Genomic DNA, 26265 nt, shown 5'->3' with positions numbered 1-26265 from the left:
ACTTTAAGTGTTTGTTCTGTTTTTAAATAAGCAGAGTCAGCTTTTAATCTCCCAAACGAAACCTTTTCTATCGAGTGACATGAAACAGAACATAAGAAAACATAAACAGCTGTGATTAAAAAACAAAACAAAACAAACAAACAAAAAACAACAACAATGCTGACACCAGATTTTGAGATGCACAATCTTCTGAATCTTGTGGGACCAGAGTGTGGCGTTAACATACAGTAGCTAGCTTATGATCTTCTTCTTCACAGATTGTAGTAGGAACAATTTCGTGAGTGTGCTTTCCAGTAACCTTTTATCTTCAAACAATGTGCTTTCATCACCCGTCCTATGTTCCTGCTGTAGCCAATCAAATGGTTGTAAAACTGGCTACAGAGCATGCTAAGCTGAAAACAGTGTACGCAACTGTACTGTACATCTGGCCCATATGAAACCAATGGCGCTAAAGTGTTTAATTTTGGTACATTCTACAGCAATGCATTGCCATCCGCATTACAGAGACGTTAAAATCAAAGTAAAGGAAAAAAAACACTTTAAAAAAAAGAGCCATGAAAAGTCCATGTGGTAATAGTTTAAGGAAGATTCTTGTCCTGGCACTTGTAACGTGATAACTAGATTCTACCAAGGCCTATCAAATAAGGCTACAACATGCAGCCTAAGTCAAGACTTCAGACGTCCCATTCTCCCTTCATACAAACACGTGCATCAAAGGCATTTGGAACCAATGTCTCTCAGGCGATCGGGATATCATCCATTAAGCCTGCTTTAATGTGCTCCTTACGTGAAAATTCATTGGCGGGGACACAGGTGATGCTCTCCATCACCTGTGTCCCACAACTGAAATTTCAGACTTTATTCCCTTCCTCTGATTTCCAGGAAGAAGTTCAAGTGATGATAAGTTTGATTGAGGAGAACGGCCATGTGATTATCAAACACCGACAATTCCTCGTGTGCGTCCTCTTGAGTCTTCCCCGGTCTCTTCTTCAGTGCACACCGTTAAGGCTTCCATGTTCCTGGTTTGCTCACTGTTGCCCTATTTAGGAAGATCACAGTTGAGTCTTGAGTTGTATGCGGATGTCTCATCCTCAAATCTCAGTCAAAACAAATTGGGATCTTCAACATTTCAGGCCATGAGGCCAGTGAGCCCCAGCAGGGAATATTAGTGGTTCAGTATGAGGAGGTGTGGTTTTCCCCTGTGGTGCTGCTACCTGGTGTGGACCAGCTCTTCTCGGAGCCAGCTTGGTAGAGGCTGTCCCATCCTGTAGAGCAGCTTAGACAGCTCAATGTTATGATCCCTATAGTACTCCCTGAGGAACGCCTGGGACTGGAGAACGCAAAAATAGAGCAAATATTAAACTAAAATATAGCAATTAAAAAAAGATCATACTATAATGTGATAATTCGTCCTACCTCAGGGTCCATATCAGGGTACCTGCGTCCTTTACTCTTTCCTAAACACTTTGTCTTCCCCCCCTCCAGCAGCTGACACCAAAAACCTTTTTTAGGGTCGAACCTGGACGTAAAAAACACAAGAATACACTGAGAAATAAGAAACGACTATTTAGAATTTCAATTCTAATATTGAAAATCTAAAATCTCCCCCCAGTTACTGTGTTTCCGTCATATTTTCTTTGCTCATATGTCCACGTGCTGTTTTCTAGCGCGTGGACATATGAGCATGTTTGACGGCTCCACAAATAATCCCATTCCAATAAGCAACTTAAAGAAGTGTGATGTTCACACTTAGAACTTTCAGCATGTATTTTAGGAGGGTGGGAGAAATCTTTTTTTGAGCTGACAAATCTTCAAATTAACCATGAGACAAACACATTTTTAAAAGCCAAGTGATTTAGATTTTTTTTAATGTAATGATTTTTTAAATGTCTTAATTCTTTACTAGCGGGAGCTGTTGATAGCTAAGGTTTTTTAATAAGCTAATGACTCAAATCCCATCTTTGTATTTACATTTGAAGGCAGGAAAGCTATTAATGCAGCTGCAAGTTCATTTGTAAACTTGGCAGCTGAAAGCAACATGCTGGGATGAAGATACTTACGCTAAGATCTTGTGATAGTTGATAATGTTAGTGAGGCCAAGAAACTTCTGGATTTTGTCCATGACTGAAGCAGGCTCGGTTTTCAGCATCTGTCCATCCAAAACTAACACCTGGGAAACAGTATGTGAACAGGAAGAGGATAGTTGAGTATGCAGAAAGCTATAAGACACTCTCAAATTAATAATGAGCAGAGCTGATAAAGGAGTTTTAAGACTGATACCAGTTTATTTGCTCATTTAAGAATCAAGTTTATCGGCCGATATTTCCTTTCATATGACGCATAAACAGATTTCCATAAAGTTTGATATGCGTAGTTAATTATGAGTCTTTACTAGGATAATATGGCAATGAAATAAAAAACATATCTTATTTAAACTTCACATGAAATTGTGCTTTACGATCTGCCCAACTCTGCTTGGACCAGCTGGTTGTTTGGCGTGTGGAAACGTGTCACGGACAGGAAAGTTGTGTAGTTCCCTCTAGTGAGCAAACTATGAACACGAACACTATAAACATGGTTGAAGAGAGATCCTCCAGCCACTTCTTTATTTTTTAAATTCTAATTTCTCAATAGGACTAACATATTGGCCAATATATTAGTCAAGCTTTAGAAGTATTATTTATTATAAATGATCATATTTTAGACCTGCAAGTCTGAATATAATGATCTGTTAGCCAGAATCCACCAGAGCTGACTCTTATGGACGTTCTTGTTCAGTAATGACGCTCACAGTTAATCCCGACTCATTGTGCAGCTTAGAGATTTTGAGCAACAAGTGTTCACTTTGCTGTTGAGTGTCCCCAAAGAGCAGCTCTCTTTCTTCAAGGTCACCCGCATTTGAAATACTGACTATGAGGAATACCAAAGAGAGAACAAGCCACCCTTACCACAAGTGATTTACCATACCTACATTTATACAACCTGAGTGTTAAATTCATTTAAATTCAACTATTAAATTAGTTGTATACTTTGTAATTAGTTTAGCATTTTTATTCTTTGATTTTATTTCAGTTTAGTTTAAGTGTGTTTGCTTGTTTTAGTTTAAAGTTTTGCCAAATTAATAAATAATAGAAGGACAGAAATATTCAATTCTTCTGTATTCTTATTTTATTTTTGTTAGTGTTCAAAGTCCACAAAACCTTTTCAGGTAGTTATCTTTATTTTTTCATAGTAGTGGTAAAGTTTTTTCACATCTAGCATTGTTTTAGTTTGTTATAATGACTTTGGGTGCATCTGCACATTTCCCCCCCACTAAACAAAGCATCCTCCCCTCGGTACCTGGCTGGAGTGGTAGAAATTAAGCCAGCGCTCCAGATGGATGGCATACCAGCCTGGCACCAGACAGCGATTCTGGAGGACCCGTAGTTTGACAGGAGCATCACGCCCTGCAGTGATGACGTTGTGGAAAGAATATTTCAATGCCACTGGGTCATCGTGGGCTCTTTGGTGCTGCATACAGACACAAAAGGTGAAGAGAGTATTTTAATTGGGATGAAATAATTCTCTAACTATAATACAGCAGCGTTTATTCAAAAGTTTGGAGATTAGTGGAGTAGCAGGTCACCAACCTGGTACCACGAGTAAGCTCTGTCTGCTGGGCTGATGAGGATGGTGATGATCTTGGCTTTGGGTAGGAGAGTTGCAGCCCTCTGAGCTGCCACCTCAGAGTCAAAGTAGTTAGCACTCTTCTCAAAGTAGTAGTCTGAGCTAGTATTGGAAGGCAGAGGGAAGTATTCCATATACCTAATGCATTAAAAAAACACACAAAAACACAGCAAAAAAATTACAAGCAGCCAGAGTTGATCTGGTCCAATTTGCAACCTGCAGATAAGGATTATTTCTCTGTTCACTGTGTGGGTGATTGACCATGCACAACAGCTTGGCACCCCGAGTACAAAAAAACCATCTAACACTCTATAGTGTTATACAATGTTAATATTTGGGCAGCCCACTCATAGAAATTTCCAGCCTGCCAAGTAAATTTTGTGTTGGATTGTTTTCAGATTGTCTGCAGTGGCGCGTGAAGCTTCACTTTAATGCTGCTCGAAGTCAATTAAACCTGCAGGAAACTCAAAACAGTGACTTTTTTTTAGATGAATGGGTGTTAATTGCGTTGCTGGTCTTGCTCTCGGCAATGTCACAAATGAGTGGATTTGTTGTTGTGAGGTGGCGTCATTTGCTTTTTTTTTTTTTTTTGCTTTTTACTAACAAAGTGAAAATAAATTGTTCACTGCCGTTGCCACTTTGTGTTTTTTTTTCTTTTGATTTAACTGCAAATGATCTAACCTGTGCTCCTACCTACACATATGGGAGAACGTAACTCCAGATGCAGGTGCAGCAAAGTTGTGAAGCAACTGTGACTATAATTACAAGTGAAAACTGCCTTTTTCCACTCACAGTCCGGCGTATATGCCAACACGCCGAAGAGGGATGTTAAATTAAGAGCACTGTGAACAGTTGCTGTCAGTTGCTTCGATGCTGCAGCATCACACCAGACAAGGGGGGGTGGGGTGAAAAAATGTGAACATTAATTATATTATGGGGATATTTCTGACTCGTGAAGTGTTACTTCCCACTGCACAAAAAAGAGGCGAGTGTAAAAATACATACCAGTCAATGCCTCTGTGGTAGTTATGCCCATTGAAGAACTGGATCTCCTCAAAAGTCTCCTTGCTGGGGTAGTTACTGGTCAGATCAGGGTGCATGCCAAGAAACAGGTAGAGTGCTGTTGTCCCTGAGTGAAGAACAGCACAGCAAGCGTCACTGACATGATGAAGATGGTGAGAGGAAGAAAGAGGAAGTCTCTAACAATATAATTAGAAAGCAGATTTAAGTGTAATGTAACAGACATCTACAGTCAACCACGGTGACAACCTCTCATAAGATAACTTCTGCTTTTGAACTGAATGGCTGAATGTACTGAGTAAAGCTAAACATGTATATATTGTTTTTTCTGTATATGTCTGAAATAAAGATACAATAACAATGGCAATCGTCACATTTAATCACTTCTAGCTATGTCCTGTAGAGGGTGTTGAAGTACTGCTTCTCACCTGTCTTCTGAGGACCAATGACGAGCAGTTTGGGGAAGCGGTCACATGTTTTCTCTTTGGACCAGATGTCCTTGTGCCTTTTGTCCTCGCAAGGATCCTGTAGCCAACAGAAAACACATTGAAAAAACATCCAGTGTTACAAATTTTTAACAGATATGAGAGCAACCAAATGGTGAAGTGGCCATCATTAAGGTATTACGCACAGGCTTTGCTTGATTTATGACACGGCCTAACTTGGGAAAATCTAACTACACGTTGCAGTGTTGCAAATCTCAACAATTGCGATAGGCCTGTGCGGTGGTGATATATGGTGTATACTGACTACAGCAAGGATGATACCCCCGTAATGGGCTGTAATTGTATCTAGCCTGCTCATTAAGCTATGCAATAGCTGCCACTGTGAACATATGCTGTTTTTCTCATTTTCATAGCTCTAAGAATACGTGCGCAGACTTGGAGCAGGTTCTGGAATCGTCCCTCCTTTGTGAGTTTCAGTAAAATATAAAAAATAAGGAATATTACACTCAGTATGTTCTTTTCACCTGCCAGAGGGGATCTCTCTCAGATGGGAACAGGCTGAAGTACTTCTGAGCCAGCTGGACAGGCGGCAGGGTCTGCATTTTCAGGTTGGTCCATGTTTTGACAAACATGACCAGGCTTTTGAAGGTGTATAGGCCGAGGCGGTCGTTCCCATAGTTGGACAAATGGGTCATGAAGATGCTGATCTGCGAACGGAGAGGGAAACGTGGAGAGAGAGTTATAAAAGGGGAAGAAGACAAACAAAATATGGTCTGAACTGAAAACGTGGTAAACTGTGTACATTATGTAACTGTCTGTGATTATGTGAATTTGACAGGAAATAAAACAATTAGTTGATTAATTGATTAGTTCATGAACAGAAAATGACAAACATTTAGTGAGTCCAGCTTTTCAAGTGAGAAATGTCTGCCTATGTCAAACAAAAGCAAATCCTAACTCTGGTACATTATTATGAGCACACTTTGCCAACAGTACTACAGTACTGTGAAAAAGTCTTGAGCCACCTGTCTTTTAGAAAAATATTTTGCTTCCAAGTAGCCAGATTTCATTGCAAGGTTTTATGAAGGTCTTTCACTTTTTCTTACCATTATCAGAGGAATGTTCTCAGAGGAATGACACTAAACACTGACCTATGAATCATTCAAGCACAAAAAGGCCCCGAACTCAGTCGAGCCTACACATAACATAAGGCAACTTAGCAGTTTTGAAGTGCATCTTCAGGCACTTTGTTACTTTGTGCAAAAATGTGCAAGATAAAAGAGTTTTACACATGTAAAATAGTATTCTTGCAACACAAATGTGATTTCCAAAGAGCTATCGGCATACCTCACCACAGTGTACAGTGTGTTCTTTGAAAACCCCAAAGCAAAACATAACAAAACAGTTTAAGGAAACTAGATAACTGAAAGACAAAAGAAGAAGTGGTAAGCAAAAATGGTAAGCAAAATTACCCAAGAACTGAACTGAAAAAAGGTGACAAAAGGTCTTACAGGGTGATGAACTGAAACATAATTTTTTTTAATTTCAAATCACTCTTGAGACGTACGGAGGGGGTCAGGAGCCCAACACAATGGAGACTCTGTCATGGTTCGAGGGGCTGGGCTCTTGTCAAAAGTGAACTATGAACACAGAAATGTATCGACAGATTTGGATTCACCATGTGATAGCATTCAGAAAGCATCTGATTGGCAACAGCTTCCCTTTTCAGCATGACAAGAAACGCAAACGAATGGACCAATGCAGTAAACGGTCAGAAAAACAAAAACAAAAAATGCAGCACTATCAGTCATGGATTGGTCCAGACCTCAATATTATTGAAACAGTGTGGGAACATCTTAACAAAGGACATAGCAAAACACAGCCAACACCCCAAAATGAGCTTTGAATGTCTTTCGAGAAGCCTGGAGAGCTTTTCCTGAAAACTACATAAAAAAAGATGACAACAGAGCTTGCCTAACAATGTTTTGCCTGATGTGGTCAGTCTAAAATTTGACCTCCGCATGTTTTCAAATTGTACAAACTGTGGTTTTGCCCCGGATACTATTTTCCATTTATGCTTTACTGCATTTTCCTAGCAAAATATAAAGAAATGAGGGGTGGTTCGAGACTTTTGCACTACATTATTAAAAAAATAAAAATAAACATATTAATCACAGATGAATGACTCTGACATTCATTACTATCACTATACAGTATAATAGACTTTAAATATTAGAGCATGCTGCCCCAGTTCTCAATAAGCCACTAAAACCTTCAGATGAACTTTTCCTGGATCACAGTTAATTATACGCAGTATGAGGGAAAAGGTTTCGAGCAAAAGAGGAAGTGGCAGTTTAAAAAAAGAAAAAAAAACTGTTGAATCAACACTTTATAATTATGTGACACAAACAAGTCTCACTTAAAAAGTAAAGCCTTGCAAAAATTATCTTCAGACCAGACTAACCCATTTATATCATCTCAAACAAAACATGCTGACAAACACAACGAATTCTCAACACTGTTTTTGCTAAAGTAAAAAAAAAAGAGTGCGCTTGATGCAGACATCCCTGTGTGACTCACCGACTAGTCATTGTCCCGTCCCTCGTTTAAATTTCAATTTACACCATCAGTAAAACGGTTTTTCCAAGCTCGCAAGACTATCGAGGTGCTGTGCGGATGTGTAATTGACTCACGGGGTTCAGAAGAACAGTGAGGAAGAGCTCTCCACCATTGATGAGCTTGTCCAGCTCATTCGGACTGCCCGGGTAATCTTTGTAGAAGATAGTGTGCGTGAAAAGACCACAGGTCTGTCTGGGCAGCACCTGCGACACGAACAAAAACACAAAGTCACCAAACCAAGAGCGAGGAAACAAAAAGGGAATGAAGTTACACACTCACGTTAAAAAAAAAAAAAGGATCATGAGAAGTGCATTGTCACAAATAAATACACACCATCAGCCCTCCGCTGAGAGCAGAGCGAAGCTGTCAGTACTCCAAGCAGTTACCCCACACATTGTTTGCTTCCAATAACATTCATATTATGCAGCTCATCTAGCCAAGGCAAACCTCTTATTCACTCCGAGTCTATATGGAAATTCATGGAAATGCGTTTACAGTTTGGAGTGTCAGGGGGAACTGAATATCAATCATCAGTAAGCAGTGGAGACTGTCCATTCAGACTGCTCTATCTCAAGGACAGGAACAGAACTGTGGGACCACACAGGCTGACTGAATGCCAGCACTACAAAGCAACTGGACTGAGGCTGCACTGCCTCTTATCAGCAGTGAAGGTCAACCTGGGAAAGAAATGGATAAGATCCCCCCTTCACCCACCCACCTTTTAAAACCTCCTGAATGTATTCTATTCATCTTTAATTTTGCTCTCTTCAGCACCAACTCGGATCCGAAGCTGAATAAAGTCAAGTGTATTTTTCTTTCTGGTTTTTTTTTTTGAGGAGGGAGTGCTGACATTTCAATGATTGCTGTATGCAGACACTTGCTATGCTGTTGCCAAGGATGTCAGTCTCCATTATGCTGCTGAGGCCTCCTAGGCAGCGCAACCTAGACAGGTGTCTCATGCAAGACTGGTTCACTTGACTACATTATCATTTGGCACTCGATAGGAAATACAACCAAGCAGGACTGGCCTTTTGCAGGACTCCTGATTCCAAAGATGGAAAATAATAACACTGTCATCACAATTATCATCTAGGAAAAGCGGGCACGCTGAGAGCAGTAGATGAGGGGCAAAAGAACAGGTTGAAAAGAGAGTTGGTCATAAGAGAGGAATAAATATAAAAGAACTGAAGGAGGAGGGGGGAGTGATAAAATATGTAAATAGTAGAAGATAAATAGTAGAAGAGCCCCCTGAAAGGGATTATTGGCTCAGAAGGTAATGGATGTTGAGAAGCCAAGTGGAGAGAAAGCTAACAAGCCAGAGGTAAGAAGATAACGAGGCTTTTTCGAATGCCTGGGTGTATGAAAAGTTGCCTTACACTGATGCCGCTATGGATGAAACCTCGCCGGAAGCGAGCAGGCTTTAGATGTGGGTACTCTTCTGTGCTGGTCACCTTGATGCCCCACACCTTCTTCCAGGCGTCGTACAGCTGTATGTGCACAGGGTAAACGCCCGAGTGGTGAGGAGCCACCGCGTAGCCCATGTTAGTGGGGATCCCCTGCTCCTGGGGATGAAAAAGAAAACGAGGCGAGGTTTAACGACACCCGTCAAGCTCTGGGGATATTGAGAATTGTCTGAATTTGAAAAGGGTGTCTGCGTTTTCTTTGCTGTATTCACACTGACTGTATAAGCAGAAGGAATTCACAGGAAAACAATGCAGCGTGTGCAAATTTATGCAACTAATAACGGGCTCGCTGTTCTGTTGCTCATATTACACCATTTAAGAGCTCTACCAAACCTATAATTTCCCGTTGCTGCTGTGCAGTTAAATCTTAGACTTGTTTTTTAACTGTTAAAGGGGTCATAGAAGATGCGTCGCACGTGCTAACATTGTTAGTGGAGATGGAAATCATTCTTTTTGAACAAGTTCATTTTTATGCGTCTCTGTTTGAGGAGTGAGTGAGCGAGCAGTGAGGAAGGAAAGAGCAGCCACAGCGAGATATTAGATAAGAGCCGAACGACGCCTCAGCAAGCCTACTTCCACAGCGTCTTCTTGCACAGAAGACATGCAGGTCCGAATCTTCACATCTGATTAAAATTAGCACTAGTTTTGCATTCTTAATCAAAACAACGCAAGACTTTTTTTTGGCTACAGGCACAGATGCACCAGATGCCCTTTTGTATTACAGACAAAACAGCTGCTCGAGGCACGTGTGCCGCTAACTGAAGTGAGCTTCAATCTTTATTGTTTTTGGGTTTTTTTACTTGCAAAAACGTCACCAGCTCGTCCGAGACTGCCTATTTAAATCAAAACAGCAGGATATGCAAAAGATAAGGCCGATCACTGTGTTTACTCAAAACAGCGATGTGACCTTTACCCCCAAGCTGACTCACCATGGCAAATTTCTTGTTGAGCAACATCTGCTCGGCCAGCACGGACTGGTTATGAAATAGATGGGGCTGCATGTGGCTCCACATGTGAGGAAACCACCAGAAATCCTTCACATAGGAAAGCAGCAGGTCATCTCCCAGGTCCTCCTCATCAGATCCTGGACGTAAGAGAGAATAGCATGGGAAAGGAAGAGGGGGAGATGGAGGGAGATGAACGGGGTTAGCGCAAAAATGAGGGGCGGTGGGTTATGAGGAAATTGAAGATATAAAAATGGGAGATGACAAAGAAGAGGCAAAGGTAAAATGGAGCGAGTGATGACAGGGAGAGGAAATGAAAGTCAGCAAGGCAAAGGGAGAGACAGAGTTCAAATATTAGAAGGAAGCATTTGAGAAATGAGAAGCAGGAAATGGACAAAGTCAGGGCATGACAGAGAGGACAGAGAGGAGAAGCAAAATTAAAGAATATGAATCACGACTTCACCAGCTTGAAGTTTTATTTATTTTAGTTTATCTCAGCAACTGGCAAAAGTTCTCGTCGGGTTGCATCTCACCAGCGTGAAAGAATTTCCCTGAGAAGCCCAGATTGAAGGTGAAGTTGGGCACATGGGTGCGCAGCTCCCTCTGTGTCTCCAGCAGGGCCTGAAACAGTAGGAGGAGAGGAGGGTGAGTCAATACACGATGCGCTGAAACCGGTGCACGAGCACATTAATGAGAAAGCGCGAACACCCGTTCGGTCTTGTGCCCACATGCATATTTTATTCTGAAAGTTTCTTTCGGTAAACATCCAGCATCCACTCCCAGTTGCCTCACTCCTCTCCTCCATTCTGTTTGATATTTTGCTCTCCTCTGATTCGGGTGTTTGTTTCATTTGATCTCCGTGCTGGATGAGGCTCCCAGTGCACACCCCCTCTCTCTCGCTCAGATTTCTCCATCATGTCAGGGTGTGATGCGTCTCTAAAAGCTAGCTGCTGCGCTGCCAGTGAGGGGGGCCTTGATGCCTCTTCCTTAACTTTTTCTCATACCCTCTGCCTCCACATGTGAGGCGAGCCTGTTCTGCTCTGAGGGGACGCAAGCAAGGAGCTTTTCAACATTCTTTGTATGTCTCTGGGCCCCTGAAATATTCATTGCTGTGGAGCTTCTGTGACAGTGTGAGCAGTGGGGCCTGTCAGCTTTGAGCAGCCTACTGGGACGAATGCATTCAAAAGGAGTAGAGGAGTGAGAAGAAGGGGTTTCTGTATGACTGGCAGAGGGTAGAACATGCTATGTGTGAGGCAATTTTTTATTTTCCAGCAAAGGGCTGTTGAAAAACAGCGGCTGATGAATAGATAAGTGGGTTCAGTTACTATTCTGAGAAGATGTTTTTCTTTTTTTTAGCACTTTGAAACACAAACTCACCTTTACGTCAGGCACCTTCATGCGGGTACCCTCTCTGCCCACAAAGATGTCATCTATATCCACAAGGATGTAGCGCTCCAGAGAAAGCGAGAGTCGCTTCCCTGTCAAAAAGGCCACAGCGTCCACAAACACCAGCTTGTGCAGCCAGAAAGCCAGATTGTTGCCGAACAAGACCCTCTGGATGCCGTCGTGAAGCCCCAGGTCCTGCACCACTGATGGCAACAGAGCAGCATTCTGCCCCATCGACGCGACGCTCTCAGCTGATTGGGTCTTGGCCAGTAACACGGGTTCGTATGTCGAGTGGTTGGACTGAAAGACGGTCCAGTCATCTCCGGGGAGAGGACCTGGCAGCGGCTGCCCAGATCGAGTGATAAAGAGAAGCGGGGACTTGGGGTTGACCGTGCAGTCCTTCAGACCCAGGTTAGAGTGAAGAAAGAGGGGGAAGCCTTTCAGCTGTGCACTGAGCAGGCTGTTTTCATTGGCCTGATCAACACAGAGAGACAGAGACGAGAGAGAAATCACACAGATTCATCATACACTGGAGTGATGAAGACAGAAATGCATTGGAAATAACTCCCCAATTTCTCCAGTCATGTGTGAAATAAGGAATGTCAGGCCTGCTCAAACGTGAAGGCATGAGGCAGCTTCTACCTGCTATGCTCAATCTGCTATGCCCTGAGATTGCAGTCAAAATGAATAACCTCCTGCTGTGTTCTCAAAGACTCTGAGACTGAGACTTCAGCAAAGGCTTAATGAAATTTCCCCGCCAAAACTTGCCATTCCCTGATTCTCTCTTACTTCATCTTGCACTTCAACATAACTCTTCCTTAGAATTTCAACACAGTGTTTGGGTGTTAGTTAGAAACATTAACACTAATATACACTGTGCAGTGTCCACATGATGGTGATTATATCTAAAGAAACATTCATTTGTTACACTCATTTACCTCGAGGCTGTGGATGTAAATAAAGTGATTACCCATGTCATCTAATTGATTTTTCTTTTCATCACATCTTATCAGAAACTAATATGAAGAAAGTGATACAAATACTAATTACAAATTAGGCCTGCTCTGTGAGGTAGACTGCATTTAGAGCCTTTCATTTCATTGAAAAGGAGCATTTTATTCTCCGCAGACTACACGTGACAAAAAGTGTATTCGCTTGATTTGCTGTATGATTACTTACAGTCACTTCATGTTGCACAACTTAAGTCTTCCTTTAGAAATACAAAACAGCGCGTGGGTGTTAGCGAGAAAAGTTGACACTAACACAAACTGCGTGGTGTCACGTCACCGTTTTTCCCATTCATGTGTGCAAACTATACGTTACATCTCTGATCATATTTAGTAGTTTTAAAAATCTAATAAAAAACAAATCAGCTGATTTTCTTTAACCATTCGTTCATTCTGGCTTCTTTTGCCCCGCATCATTTGGAGTTAAATTACCCCGAGGCTGTAGATAACAACTATTGCAATGCTTAACTATCTAATTGTATTTATTTTTCTTTGTATTTTATCTTATCAGCACCTAATATGTAGAAAAATAAACAAGCACACATGCAACATCAATTTCCTTTTCCATATATCAGGCGTGCTTTATGAAGGAGATGAAGCCTCACTAATACACAGAATTTTTATGATTTCCCTAACAGTTGTTAGATGTAGTTATTTATGAGTCTTTATTAATATGAGAAAACAATATCGATATATTGGCAAATGGCTAATATCAGCCACTATATCAGTCGAAATATTTTATTTCATTTAAAAAAACAACTATTTTATTCTGCACAGACTACACATGACCAAAAACATACCATATCATGTTTGCTATACGGGAAATTCTACAGTGTGCAAAACTCTGGAGACATGCTATTCGTGTTCACGGTCATGTGAACCCTGTAGAGTTTTAACTGTAAACAACACAGAGTTGTAAATCACAAATAATCCAAATAAACTTTGTAGGGCTACATGAAAAAAGTAGCCAAAGCTAATTACAGATGCAGAGCAGATGCAAGTCCACTGTTGTACAGCTGGAGTCTAATTAGAAGCAATGCATCTGCGTCTGTAGTGGACTTCATGTGTATGTAACAAACTCGCTGATATCCATCAAGGAAAGGCCAAAACGGGACAACGACATCAATCATGCAGATGTGTAAGTGTACTGGTTGCTTTCTCTTTCTCCTTGTGGTAAATTCTGCCAGGAAACCATGACCTGCCTAAAATTTCTTCTACATCTCTAGATCTTCTGTACATGGCTCAGAAATGGTGATTAAAACCATAACACCTTAGAAGAAAGAAAAAAAAAGCTGGCCTTGGGCAAACATAAGCATCTACGGATTTACTGATCTAGAGGAAAAAGGAGAGAGCATGAGAGAAACACAGAGGGAGAAGGAGGCTGGGGAATGCATGTGTAGGTTAAAACAAAGCAGAGAAATAAGACACTGAGGAAGAAAAGAGAAGAAGGCCAGATTGCAGAATAAAGAAAAACATTGATACAGAGAACATAAGAGAGACAGAAGACACTGCCGTGGGACAGAGTGATATTGAACCAGGCAGGTCTTTCCAACTCTGTGAATCCCATCTCCTTAGAGACGGTGGAGCCAGATGGACAGGGCAGAAGGTGTGAGTGAGAGAGGGGAGAGAAAGGGGGAGGCAGAAGGAGTGTGGTGTTGTCCTAACCTTGAAGAAGCCAATGATGCCTACTCCATATTCCACACAGTATTTGTCCAGCAGCTCTCGGTTCCAGGCGTCCAAGTTGACATACTTGAGAATGTTCTCATAAATAACAAGTGTAAAACGCCCCTTTTCTTTGTCCGTCAATGTGGGCATGTCCCCTTTGCCAGGAGAGATTTCAGTCCGGTACCTGAATCGGCCAGACTCCAAAATGGCCACAATCTCCTGCCCCAGTTGAGAATATTGGCTTTCCACAAACACCAGGACAACAGGTTCTGTCCTTGTCCCTCCGGGATCTGCCCCAGGGCCCCCTGAGACAGGCCGCAAAGGCAGCAGTCGGGATGGAGTGACCCTTGGGTCATCGGTGTCGGCGGATGCTCCCTCGGCTCCGGATACACCCCCTCCTGATGGCTCCAGCTCCCGCTTGACGCCATATAGGAAGTAGGCTGAGATGAAGACGCTGACGGTGCAGAAGAGGAAGAGAAGTATCAGCGAGGTCTGCAGGGGGAGGAGACGGACCTGCCGACGGAGGCGGGTCACACATCCCAGCATCGTCTCACGCCACACCGCTCTGCCGCGCCGGCTCAGCAGCACACCTTGGGGGACAGTCTCTCTCTCGGTGTGGATAGAGGACAGCGAGCAGGGGATTCTCAGAGCAAGGTCAGCCTTGTTATGGAGCTAAATATAAGAAGCATTAAGATAGCAGCTGCAGGAGCTACTGGAGAAAGAAATGAGGCGGTTTTGGTTCTCCCTCATATTGCAGCACTGCTTATGTCACCATGGCAAACAAATAAGGGGCCTTGGACTGCTGGTACACACTTATGCCTCGCGGGGAGAGCTGGCAGGCCGAGTCACTGGTGGAGAAAGATGATGGAAGACTCCATCACCTGTCCATCATGTAAACCTGTCAAGCATGTCCTGGCTCGATTTTGCTCCACTCTTTTGATTGGAGAATAATCTCTTGAGGAAACAAAGGCCACGCAGGTCATCTCAACAGCATTCCCCCAGGATTAAATCTCCTGACCTAGAAAAACGGCAAGACAGAAGGAAATAGCGTTAAAATCTAACAGCACAAGCATCAGCTCCTATAGAACAAACAGCATATCACGTTCTTTTGTTGAGTGGGATTAGCCGTGTGTGGGAGATGTTGCATACTGGCAGTGCCAGCACTCCAAAAGTTCGCTCCAAAGTAGTCCTTGCATTCACCTACACAAAGTAAGAGCTGCCAGTTTTCCCCTACACACACACACACGCCTAACCCCTGTGTGTGCAAACATAACACACACACACACACACACACACAAATCACCCGCTCACGCAGCCTCCACACAATCAATAGGCAAAATTTGAGTGACAAAGCTTCAGGGTGAGCCAATTCCCAGTTCAGCTCAGAATTGTGTGACTGCGTGCAAGTGAAGCCATCACCCATGGGGACATTCGCCTTCTATTTCTCTCAAATCCGCACAGTATCGGAACCAAAACGGAGAGAAGAAAGGAAAAACAAGCCGATGGAAGGGAAGCGATCCAAGAGCAGAGGAGTGGATGGGAGTGACAGACAGACCTGGCAACAAAAGGATCCTTTACTCTTGGAAAAAATCCCTTATCACACTCTATATACATTTCCATACCCTCAGCAGACCTAACATAATATACCAGCCCTTTAGGCAACCTCCATCAAGCCAAGTGTGAAAAGTAAAGCATCCAGCATGAGAATGGTATGAGCGAGTCACTTACAAAAACATCATTTCTCCATTAAGTCTCCTGGTGGAGAAATGAGATGGAGCATCATTACCTTTGCATGGAAAATGGTCTGACCATTAAGCGGGAAGAGCTATTGCACCGTGCACACATCCCTGTGTAAAAACCATAGATGCTGCATTAGAGACACATACCCCTCAACCCGAAGACATTAAACAGTGACCACGAAACCCAGCAAGACACATAGGGGACATAAAGTAGATGTAATAATGCCATTAAAGGGTTTATTGGTAACCCGATAAACCTAGGTTTAATTAAAAGTAAGCAGTAACGTCAAAAATACACAAGTGGCCGCGCTGAGCTCGGCTCAAACGGAATTCCAAAGTGGAGAAAATCAAGTGCATCCGGTGTCCTTTTAATGAGAATCAAGGTCTGGCAAGTGTCTCTGCCCCGGCTATCCTTCCAGCTAAGCTTAACAGGATGCCTTAAATCTGCCTCCTGCAAGATCTGTGGAAGAAATTGCACGTCTTTTTTCTCTGAGTCGTGTCCAACTTCTCCCTTCATGGGGATGCAGAGACTAATGTAAAGAGAGGCCGTGAAAAAAAACAGTGGGTGTTCAGAGAATATATCACAGCGGTGCAGACAAAAACCAACAGAGCTGGTTGCTTGAAGATCCCCGGGTACCTTGTTTGTTCCTTTCTTATGGAGCCAGGGTTCGTGCCACAGCATATCAAAGTATGATTAGCCACAGGAAGTGACTCCTGATGGAAACAGTGAAGCAGAGGACATGACCAGGGTGACAACTATTACCACTGTAAAGAAGCACAGTTTTCTTTTTAGATTTCTCAGCGTCAAGATCCTTCAGAAATCTACATGGCTCCAATAATGAGGACCAGAATATTAATCAACAAACCTTATTCACTTGATCTTAAAATTGTATCACGATGATGTGTTATGGTTTTATGGTCATGGGTTTGTTTTCCCAGCATTTGAGTTTTTGGACTTTCTAGTTTTGTTTATTTACTCGATATATATTGAGATCTCAGGGTTGTGTGAGGTTTAGATTATGTCTTGTATTCCTTCTCCTAGCGAATTTAGTCTAGTTCTCTTTTCCTCCCTCCCGTGTCAAGCCTCTTGCATTTAGTTTATTCATGTCTCGTGTATGATGTTTTCCTCATTAAGTCATCAGTTCCTGTTTTACTTTGAGAGTTTGTAGTCCTGGTGCTTTGTTTTTACTTTTGCTTCCTTTGTCTTGTTCACTGTGATTTGGTTTAACGGTGTCTCATTCTCCGCAGCTGTTTCCACTCCCCCCATCACCCTCCTGTGTAGATATACTTGCTGTCCCCCCTTGTCCTCTGTTGTAGTATCTTTTCACCTCACCACAGTGAGTTCCTAGTTTTAAATTATAGTAAGTTTATAGTTTTCCTCCTTTTAAATATGTGAGCATATGCCTTTTGGCATATGCTCACCTTATTTAGTTTAATGTACTATTGGACATTAAACTAAATAAGCAGCTAGCTCTAAGTTGTTTTGTTCAATGAGCATAGAGGCATGATTGCGAATACCGGCTGAAGTTCAAACTTACTATTGAAATGGAGAAGAAAGGTGATTTAAGTTACTTTAAATGTGGTATGGTTGTTGGTGCCAGATGGGCTGGTCTGAGTATTTCAGAAACTGCTGATCTACTGGAAATTTCCCGCACAACCATCGCTAGAGTTTACAGAGAATATATCCAGTGAGTGGCAGCTCTCTGGGAGAAAAATGCCATGATGCCAGAGGTCAGAGGAGAATGGCCAGGCTGCTGTGAGCTGATAAGATGGGAACAGCAACTTAAATAACTGCTTGTTACAACAAAGGTATGCAGAGGAAGATCGATGAATACACAACACATCCAACCTGGAAGCAGATGGGCGACAGCAGCAGAAGACCACAACGGGTATCAATCATATCAGACAAGAACAGAAAAAAATGAGTCTTGATTTCTGCAGCAGCATTCAGATTGTGGGGTCAGAATTTGGCATAAACAACATAAAAGCACGGATATATGCCTTGTATTGGTTCAGGCTGCTGATTGCAGTAAAAGTGTGGGATTATTTTCTTGGCAGTATTGTTGCCAACCATGTCCATCCCTTTATGCATAGTGAAGCAGTCTACTTATGGCTGCTTTAAGCAAGATAAGACACCATTTCACAAAGTTCAAATCATCTCAAACTGCTTTCTTGAACATGACAATGAGTTCACTGTACTCAAATGACCCCTACAATCACCAGATTGTCAATCCAATAAAGCACCTCTGGGATGTGGAGGAATCTACATTACAAGATTTATATCGCGGACGTGCAGCTGACAATTCAGCAGCAGCTGTGTGATGCTGTCATGTCAATATGGACCAAAATCTCTGAGGAGTGCTTCCAGTTTTAAAGGCAAAAGGGGGTCCAACGTGTACCTAATGAACTGGCCGGTGAGCGTATGTCAGCAGATATGCAGGAAGAAACATTGAAATACACAAGAATATTTGTGATAAGAGAAACAACAATGTAGATTTAACAACAAAGTAACACATTTATAGTGGTCTATTAAGAACATGGACACTAAAGATTTATTTTGTTCTGACGAATAGTCAAATGCCAAAAGATTTGTTTTTAAAACAGGAAGAAACAAAAAAGAGAAACAAATTAATCCTAACCGGTTTGGTTGAACGCTAATTAGTAAAATGTTTCCTCCCCAAATGATAAACCTTCTAATGATGTATATATTTTCAGATTTCTCCATTTCCAGCCATAGTGGCCTGCCCCGATCAGAGCTATATTAAAGTCAATTCCTGTTAATGTGTAATCAGACTGAAGACATGCTATCTTTGGCCGTGTCTGCAGGGAGACAATAAGCACTGCTGTGACTTTAATGACACTGTTAACATGGCTTGGAAGCAGATCTAATGGCAGCGCGGAAAGACTGAGCAGACTCACAGGAAACCACATTTCTTGCCCAAATCACAGTAGAGATGACCGCCTCCCAATGTTGACCTTCACACTGCGATGCAGTGAGCTACAGCTGAAGAAAGGAAGAAGGCAGAGAGAAAGAGAAGGCCTGAGAGGCGGAGTGAGAGAAGCAGACACAAATAAAGGGAAATCTCAAGGCCTTGAGTGCGAAGCAGTGAGGTCAGACCCGTTAAATAGAGAGTACAATACATTAGACCATGATGGGGCTGAAGATAAAGCACCTAAACCGAATAATGGCTAATGGATCTCAAAATGTCTGCATGCCCATCTCACCTAATGTGCTACGTATACCTTGGAAGAGGCCGAGATAGAGCTGGAAACGTGCCTGTGCTCCTTTCTTCAAAATAACAGATTCAAAAATGCAGAGGGAGAAAGCAAGGGGGACATGAATATTTCATGCTTTGCAGAAGCTGATGAGAGGTATAGCCAGCAGACATATTGGGTAAGGTGAAGAGAAGCCAAAAGGGTTCACAGACACCACGGTGTTCCAGTCTGCCAGAGTCCTAACTCATGCATAAAGGAGCGGCAGTAGGAGACTAACGCAGATCCCATAGCCAACCTTTTCATTCTTGGTGATGGAAAGAGCTCAGACCAAATATGAACTCTGTAATTGCACATGTGGACTAAAGCCTCCCTAAATAGAGGTGGCAGACCAGAGTAGTAAGAAAGGAAAAAATGAAAGACAATAGCAAATGAAAGGACAAGTTGATCAACTCGTACAAGACAAGAGAAATTAGCGAGAGATTCATCCCAAAGTATAACCATCAATCCCAACGCTTCGAAAACTACAATTAAAGCACTTTGCTCATTATTTTAGAGCGGCTGATAGACACGAGGCGACAGAGTGAAATGTAGGCAGAAACACTAGCAGGTGACACCGGGGGCAGACTGATGCTTTTCCTCAGGGTGGGTGGTCACTTAAACCTGCTCGCTCTACATCGCTGGAAACAAGCCAGAGCCATAGTGCTAGATTAATGAGAGACAAAGAGGAGCAGGGGGATGGAGGCTAGTCCTCAGCTGTAACAACTCTCTGGAAAAACAACGCTACGGTCGACCATATGCGGCTTCACACGTCTCCCCCCCTTTTTTGCCCCCTCCCCTCCCTCCCCGACACTGCTGCTGCACTTCTTTTAAAGTGTGAATACGACTAAGTGTCTGAGGGATTTGCGAGGACAGTCGGTACATTAACACCAACAAACCAGTGTCAGACTCCGCCGTAGGCGATCCCTTGGACAAATAAACTTTTAAAGGAGATTTAGGCCCTCCACATCCCCTCAGGACCCAACAGTTCCCCCTCTTCTCCCCCCCTGCTGTCCCCTCTCCAATCTGCCCCCTTTGCTCCTGTCAGACAGAAATAAACGATGACCCTCAGCGCTCAATCGCCACAGGACTTGGCAACTGCACGTTTCCCATGGAAACGCTGGAGTTGGGTTGCGTTCAAAGGCATGGAAGCTGTGGCGAAGGAAAAACAGTGAGGGCGCTAATCCATAGGACCCTCATCGAAGGGCTGCTGGTGTGACCACATACGCAAACACACACAAGACACTCCAATAGTAGATAGGCTTGTTTGCGTTCAGTCCTGGACAACACTGCCAAGTATCGTGTTCAAACACTAACACTGAACTTGGTCTTGTGTTTGCAAAGGCCTGAAATTTTTCAGCGGGGCATGCGTCAAGGTTAAATGGGTAAGAATGACGCTAGTGTAATCCATAATCTGTAATCCTGTTAATCTGCAAACAGCACCAAATGTGCTTATGGCAGCTCTGTTACTGTGTGAGATACCTTGAAGGGATTAAGAAATGAGACACAATAGAGCCACTATGGTGAAGTTTTGACAGTACATTGGGAGGGAGGCTGGGATGGCAGCCATGTTTTTGATTTGAGAACTGAGATGTCCACGACGCTCGCTCAGAAGGCTCACTCAAAAGCCTGACATTTTCGAAATGCTGACTGTCCGCGGCTACAAGATGCCCAAGTCTCAAGCAGTAAATAGCAAAGCCGGAGCAAATTTCCACATTTGCATTCTGCCTCCTACCCTTTCTTAAGAGAGATTAAACTTCAAAAAGCAAGAATTTTTCATATTTCTTTTGAAGCACATCTAAAAGCAACAAACGGGCACATGAGAGCAGCAAGGACTCGCCTTCTTAAAGAGGTTACGTTTAAAAAAAGCCACAGTCACAGTTCTTTTTCCCCTTAAACCAGCCTTGGCATTCATCAATATAAAATCAATCAATCTGAAATTTGAATTCCATTTTATGCATTCATTGTAGCTGCTGCGATTAAAGGCTTAGGCCGTGAAATAGTGTGGAGCGGAGTACCGTATCCTCGCTCGGGCTACCGCCTCTCACCCTTCAGCCAATCTGAATGCGCGAGCAGGCAGCTTCATTTTAGCTGCAAACATTTACACCGACACTTCCCTCTCCCTCCGTCTCATCAATTCATTTCATGCCACTGCGTGAAGGACAGAGGACTCGGGAGGGAAATGTAGTTTTGCCTTCTAATTCTCCAGAAAGTGCCTTTCAGACAATTTCCCCTTACCAAACCATGTGGCTGAATTATCACATCATTTTTCAGCACCTCAATTTACTGTCCCCAAGACTGAGGCAATTTCGCAGAAGAAAAATGCCTTTCCTCGGTTTGCCCATGCCCTTCCAATTACTTCTCAAGGCCCCACTCGATGACCTCGATCCCAGCGCTGTCATAATTGAAATGATTGCAATGCTATTCTTTGACATAGTAACGGGACAAGGAGGGAATTATCTTCAAATGCGCACGAGGTAGTGGAATCTTTACCTAGGAGCAATTATCGAGAGAATGGGAAGACGGTAACCCTGCCCTCAGACTTCTATATTTAAGAGATCACATCAGATCCCATCAACACAAACATCATCGTCAAGGGAGACAACCTAAGTAGGCGTTGGCATAATGGCATGATTACACATTTATAATATGTGAGAATGATTAAGACCGAAATGAATAAGAAACAGGAGGAGCAGGGAATAAATTATACATGGCACTCGTGAGTCATTTTCATCTTGGAGGCTCACAAACCTGGCTGCCACCTTCCTTTAGTTTTCCAGTGGGTATCTGAGAGCAGAGGGAAGTGTAAAATGGATCACCTCACAGTGGGAAAAGCAGTGCGGAGTTGGGAGCCATGGGAAAACTGTGGCTGAGCGGAGAAGGATCATTAGGGAAGGGTCTAAGTGAGATGTGAAATGGTATTGCACCCCTGGGCAGCAGGATGGAGGGGCCGAGAGTGGAACCGGCATCCTCATCAATGGCCTCGATCACTTCCACGGAACATGTGAAAAGCAGTACACACACGCGCACACACCAGCAACTCGGTGCCACAGTATATCTATTTATAGACGCTCCGTGTCCCATTTACAGGCATAGGGGGACACTGGATCAGAAAAAGAATATGTATAAAAAGCTGAACGTGTATTAAGATGGACAGTCGAACCACAAACTCGATCGTGCGATTTACACAGGGGACAAATTAACCAGATAATAATTACATAATGAGACGACGGTCTGATTAAGCCAAAGAGAAGAAAATAATTGACATCATTTTGGAAACTGTGCATATGATTACTTCTTTAAGTGACACAGCAGACTATCAGAGGCATTAGCCGCAGGGTAAAGCGATCCTACGGCGTCTGCCATTGAAAATGCATATTAATTTCCTTCATTTGTCTTCCTTAATGCTCTGACATCACAGATATGGGCGTCCTGCAGGGTTGAAATTATACCCAGTGACATGTTTATGTGTGGAAATTACTGCAAAGGTGGTGAACAACCCGCACACCGGCAAAAACTACACTTCAGAGAAAGGGGAAAAAAGGCAAGCACACTCTATTGGATTTCTGAGGGTAGAAAATAGGTTTGTAGAGCCTCGGACAGCCAACGTGAGGCAGAGGGAGGTGGCGGAAGAGGGAGGAAGGGGTTGGTCATTTATCATTTTTGTCAGTCCTGGTAGAAAAGGGAGGTGGGCTGGGAGGGGGGGGGGGGGGGGCTTTCATATAAATTGAGTGTAGGTGGAATCAATGTGGCGTTGTTGGTGAAAGCAGGGAGGGGTGAGCCAGCCAGATCAATGCTGGTGGGAGTGCCTGTTTGTTCCCATTGTTTATCTACTGTCATCTCAGGATGCTAGTGAAGGACAAGAGAGCATGGCGGGCAGCCTGATGTCTCCATCGGGAACTGAAGATCCCTGACGGGTCTCTCTTTATGCAGACAATACACATCACTCAGAGGTGAAAGTCGCACTGTTCGCGAATAACGCACGTCTCCGTGAATGTGAGTGTGGGAGTCGGGGGTTCCTGAGTGGAAGGGGAACGTAGAGACAACAGCACTTAAGTGTCAGCGTGGTTTGATGCTGCAGGGTCTGCTGATCAAATGCCCATTCAGCTGAGAAAACCCTACGTAGTGCCCCGCAGAATGTCTGACTGAAGCACAACGGTTTTATTAGGACCTCCCCACCTGCAGCAGAACAGCAATAAGAGATCTGCTGACCTGACATGAACCAGAGATGCTATCAAACGGCAACAACGCGCATGATGGCCGCAGACGAATAGAAAAGAAAGCGATCAAACTAATAACAAAATCTCCAGGCAGGCTGTTACACGAGTCGTGGCACTCGCATAAACAATATAACTGTCTAATCTGCTCAATCTGAGGGGAAACAGAGGGAACGCAGCCGAGGTGAGCTTGCATCCCGGCCTGCAAAAAAAAGGGGGGCAAGTAAAATACCTGCTTATGAAATGATGATGGGCTAGATTCAAGAGCCGCCGCCCTCCCACCCAAATTTCAGGTATTATGATTCCCAGAGGATCTCTTCCTCTCTCTCGTCTCCTTTCCTCTCCCTCACTTTTACACCTTCCCTCTTCCATCTTCCCGTCCTTCATGTCCAGATAAGAACCGGCCCGCACTGATCTGTCTGTGATTCGCGCAGCAGAAACGCGTTCCCATGAGAATATCGCAGCGCGGAAGAATAGCTGACACAAGAGATGAGATTCTGTTGTGCTGCCCATATTTTTGCCTGCGAGATCAAACAGATATGATCCCACCCACACCCCCGTAAGTAAACACACTCATAATCATCAGCTTGCTTTCAGCGCACAATCAAGAACAGCAGATAAATGGAAGGAAGTGGAAATTTGTCTACAGTATGTTTTACATAAACAAACAGCGCACACTTGACACATCCAACTGCAGAGAAACACTCAGCCTCGTGATTGGCTTATCGCAGTAACAATAACTACACACCGGATTGTAGGCCCAGTCGTGAATCTTATTACAAATCCTATGTGTTGCTTGAAACTGAGCCTGAGACTTTTTTTTCCTCTCCTCTCTCTTTCTCTCTAATTCTTTCTTCCACAGCCGCGGTTTGAAAAAACACGACCGCAGTCAAGCTCAGCGATACTTCCAGCTTTTCCAACGTGGCAGCACGAGTGTCTCTGCTTGTTTCTTAATTGAAAGAAGAAGAAAAAAGGACCAAATGTGAGCAGTTCATTTGAATGCAATTCCAAGACCTTTTTTTTGCATTAGCTCCATATGTCAATATTAATGTAAAAGCTCTCACAATGGTTACATGTTTTGGACCGGGGAGAAAAAATCCCGGCAGTGTTACATACTAAATGGTAAGCAGCAGTGGAAATAATAAACACGTCTATATAAGCCATCCAGTGATTGAAAAACTTTAATTCATGGCCATCTTCAAAAACTGAGCATCTCTGCATTGGAGGACACCACTTTGAAGCCAAGCGAGAGGTCTGCAGCAACTTTGAAGAACCTACAAGCCTCCATGGCTGAGAGATGAGAGACAATGTACAGTTGCCCGGGTGATTTACCAGCTAGTTTTCTGGTAGACTGAAAAAGAGAGAAATCACTGTTAAAAAAACTGATGCCATCTCAGCTAGCGTTTGCCAGAAGGCATGTGGGAGAATTTGGAACAAAGCTGAAATAGTTTTTGGAATAAGGAGAAAAATGAGCTTTGCTTCCCCCCCCCCCCTTCTATCACACTAAATGCTATGTTTGGTGTAAACCAAACAGTGTGATGTCATCATAACTCATCCTTCATCCACAAAGCCTGGTTCCTGCAGAATCATGCTTGGAGGGGCTTCCTTGCAGCATAATTTGGTAAAGGTAAAATAAATTCAACAACAAAAGAAGGGGAAAAACGAACTATGGGAATCTCTGTTATGAAACTATAAAGAGAAGGTTTTGATTTCAGCAAGACATAAATCCCAAACACAGGCCAACAGCTACACAGGAGTGGCTTTAACACAGCTATGTTATTTTATTAAAGTGGCTAAGCCAGCTTCCAGACCTCTGTGCAACGCAGAATTAGTTGCAGGACTCCAAACTTGCGGTAGCTGTGCAACTTACTGTTCACAGCTATATGTGCAGTCCCAACATTAGCTTGTAACCGCTGACTGCAGACTTAAGCTAAAAATATTTAGCACTCATGTAGTTAAACCCTTCTTATTTTTGTGAATCTGTTGATCTGTGTGAACAAAAGGGAGCAAGAATTTACGCAGCGCGTACCACACCTCTGCCGTGGCTTTACGGCTCTACCTGCACCCTGTCACGCTTCCTTTCCCTTGCTCTGGTCTCATCCCAGAGGAGAGCCTGAGCCATGTGTGGGTGTCACAGAGCTGACAGGTCTATCTGGGCTCTGTCTACTGTGCTGGCTATTCCCATTTCCCCTCTTCACCGCCTCCTCCACAGCTGCTGTGTATCCGACTGTGACACCACGCCTGCACGCGCACGCACACATGAGGTATATCAGTTTACAAAAGGGGGAGGCTTGAGGCTACGCACGAGGTCAATCCCAGAACACCTTTAAAAATCCAAACTATATTTTAGCATCTGTTAGATAAAAGAAGAGAATCAGAGAAAAGTAGACATATGTAAGTGGGAAGAGAGACACTGCCAGACCTGTGGATAAACAGCATCCTATATAGACATGCATATCTACTGTTTGACCATTTAATGGAGTGTATATTGCTGTTGTTGTTTATGGGTGTAAAAGTGTGCACGTTTCTGCACGAGTGCGTGGATGTTAATCGGCAGTGGGTTATGGGTTCTAGCACTCAATCGGAAAAGCAGACTGTCATATAGTGTGTTAGCCCTGTAAAAATCTAAAATCTGTCTCCTGCCACGGATCCATAATAAGGCCCAGCAGCTGCTCAAGTCAATGCGGTTCAAGCACACGCCGCCACCATAAACCCTATGTAACACATTTCTCATTTAATACGCCTCTCAGACGTGTGCTCTCCTGAGCACACAAGCAGCCTCTTGCACTGACACACGAGGATTTGCACGCGCAGATGGGCCGTTTGTGTGTGTTCTTGCTA

The 26265-nt window shown here is 43.3% G+C and overlaps 1 protein-coding gene across 2 annotated transcripts in view; it reads right to left on the bottom strand.

Annotated features, from left to right (window-relative positions):
• Nucleotides 1-777: 777 nt before the first annotated feature.
• The window catches only part of ndst1b (N-deacetylase/N-sulfotransferase (heparan glucosaminyl) 1b), a 49844-nt gene continuing 24356 nt past the window's right edge, over nt 778-26265 (bottom strand). For both annotated transcript variants that reach the window (XM_085423887.1, XM_085423879.1), the window contains exons 2-15: nt 14217-15234; nt 11536-12018; nt 10692-10779; nt 10144-10298; nt 9128-9313; nt 7826-7954; nt 5657-5839; nt 5115-5211; nt 4672-4795; nt 3630-3804; nt 3340-3510; nt 2061-2170; nt 1417-1519; nt 778-1330 (exon numbers count right to left, since the gene is read on the bottom strand). In XM_085423887.1, the coding sequence (XP_085280013.1) occupies nt 1211-1330; nt 1417-1519; nt 2061-2170; nt 3340-3510; nt 3630-3804; nt 4672-4795; nt 5115-5211; nt 5657-5839; nt 7826-7954; nt 9128-9313; nt 10144-10298; nt 10692-10779; nt 11536-12018; nt 14217-14762 (2670 nt within the window). In that variant the 5' untranslated portion in view covers nt 14763-15234 and the 3' untranslated portion in view covers nt 778-1210. The remainder of the gene's footprint in view (nt 1331-1416; nt 1520-2060; nt 2171-3339; nt 3511-3629; nt 3805-4671; nt 4796-5114; nt 5212-5656; nt 5840-7825; nt 7955-9127; nt 9314-10143; nt 10299-10691; nt 10780-11535; nt 12019-14216; nt 15235-26265) is intronic.

Source organism: Rhamphochromis longiceps, linkage group LG2, assembly GCF_057381845.1.
Source record: "Rhamphochromis longiceps isolate RC_006_pf linkage group LG2, R_longiceps_female_GT1.1, whole genome shotgun sequence".
NCBI lineage: Eukaryota > Metazoa > Chordata > Actinopteri > Cichliformes > Cichlidae > Rhamphochromis > Rhamphochromis longiceps.
This window is presented reverse-complemented; position numbering and strand designations above follow the sequence as displayed.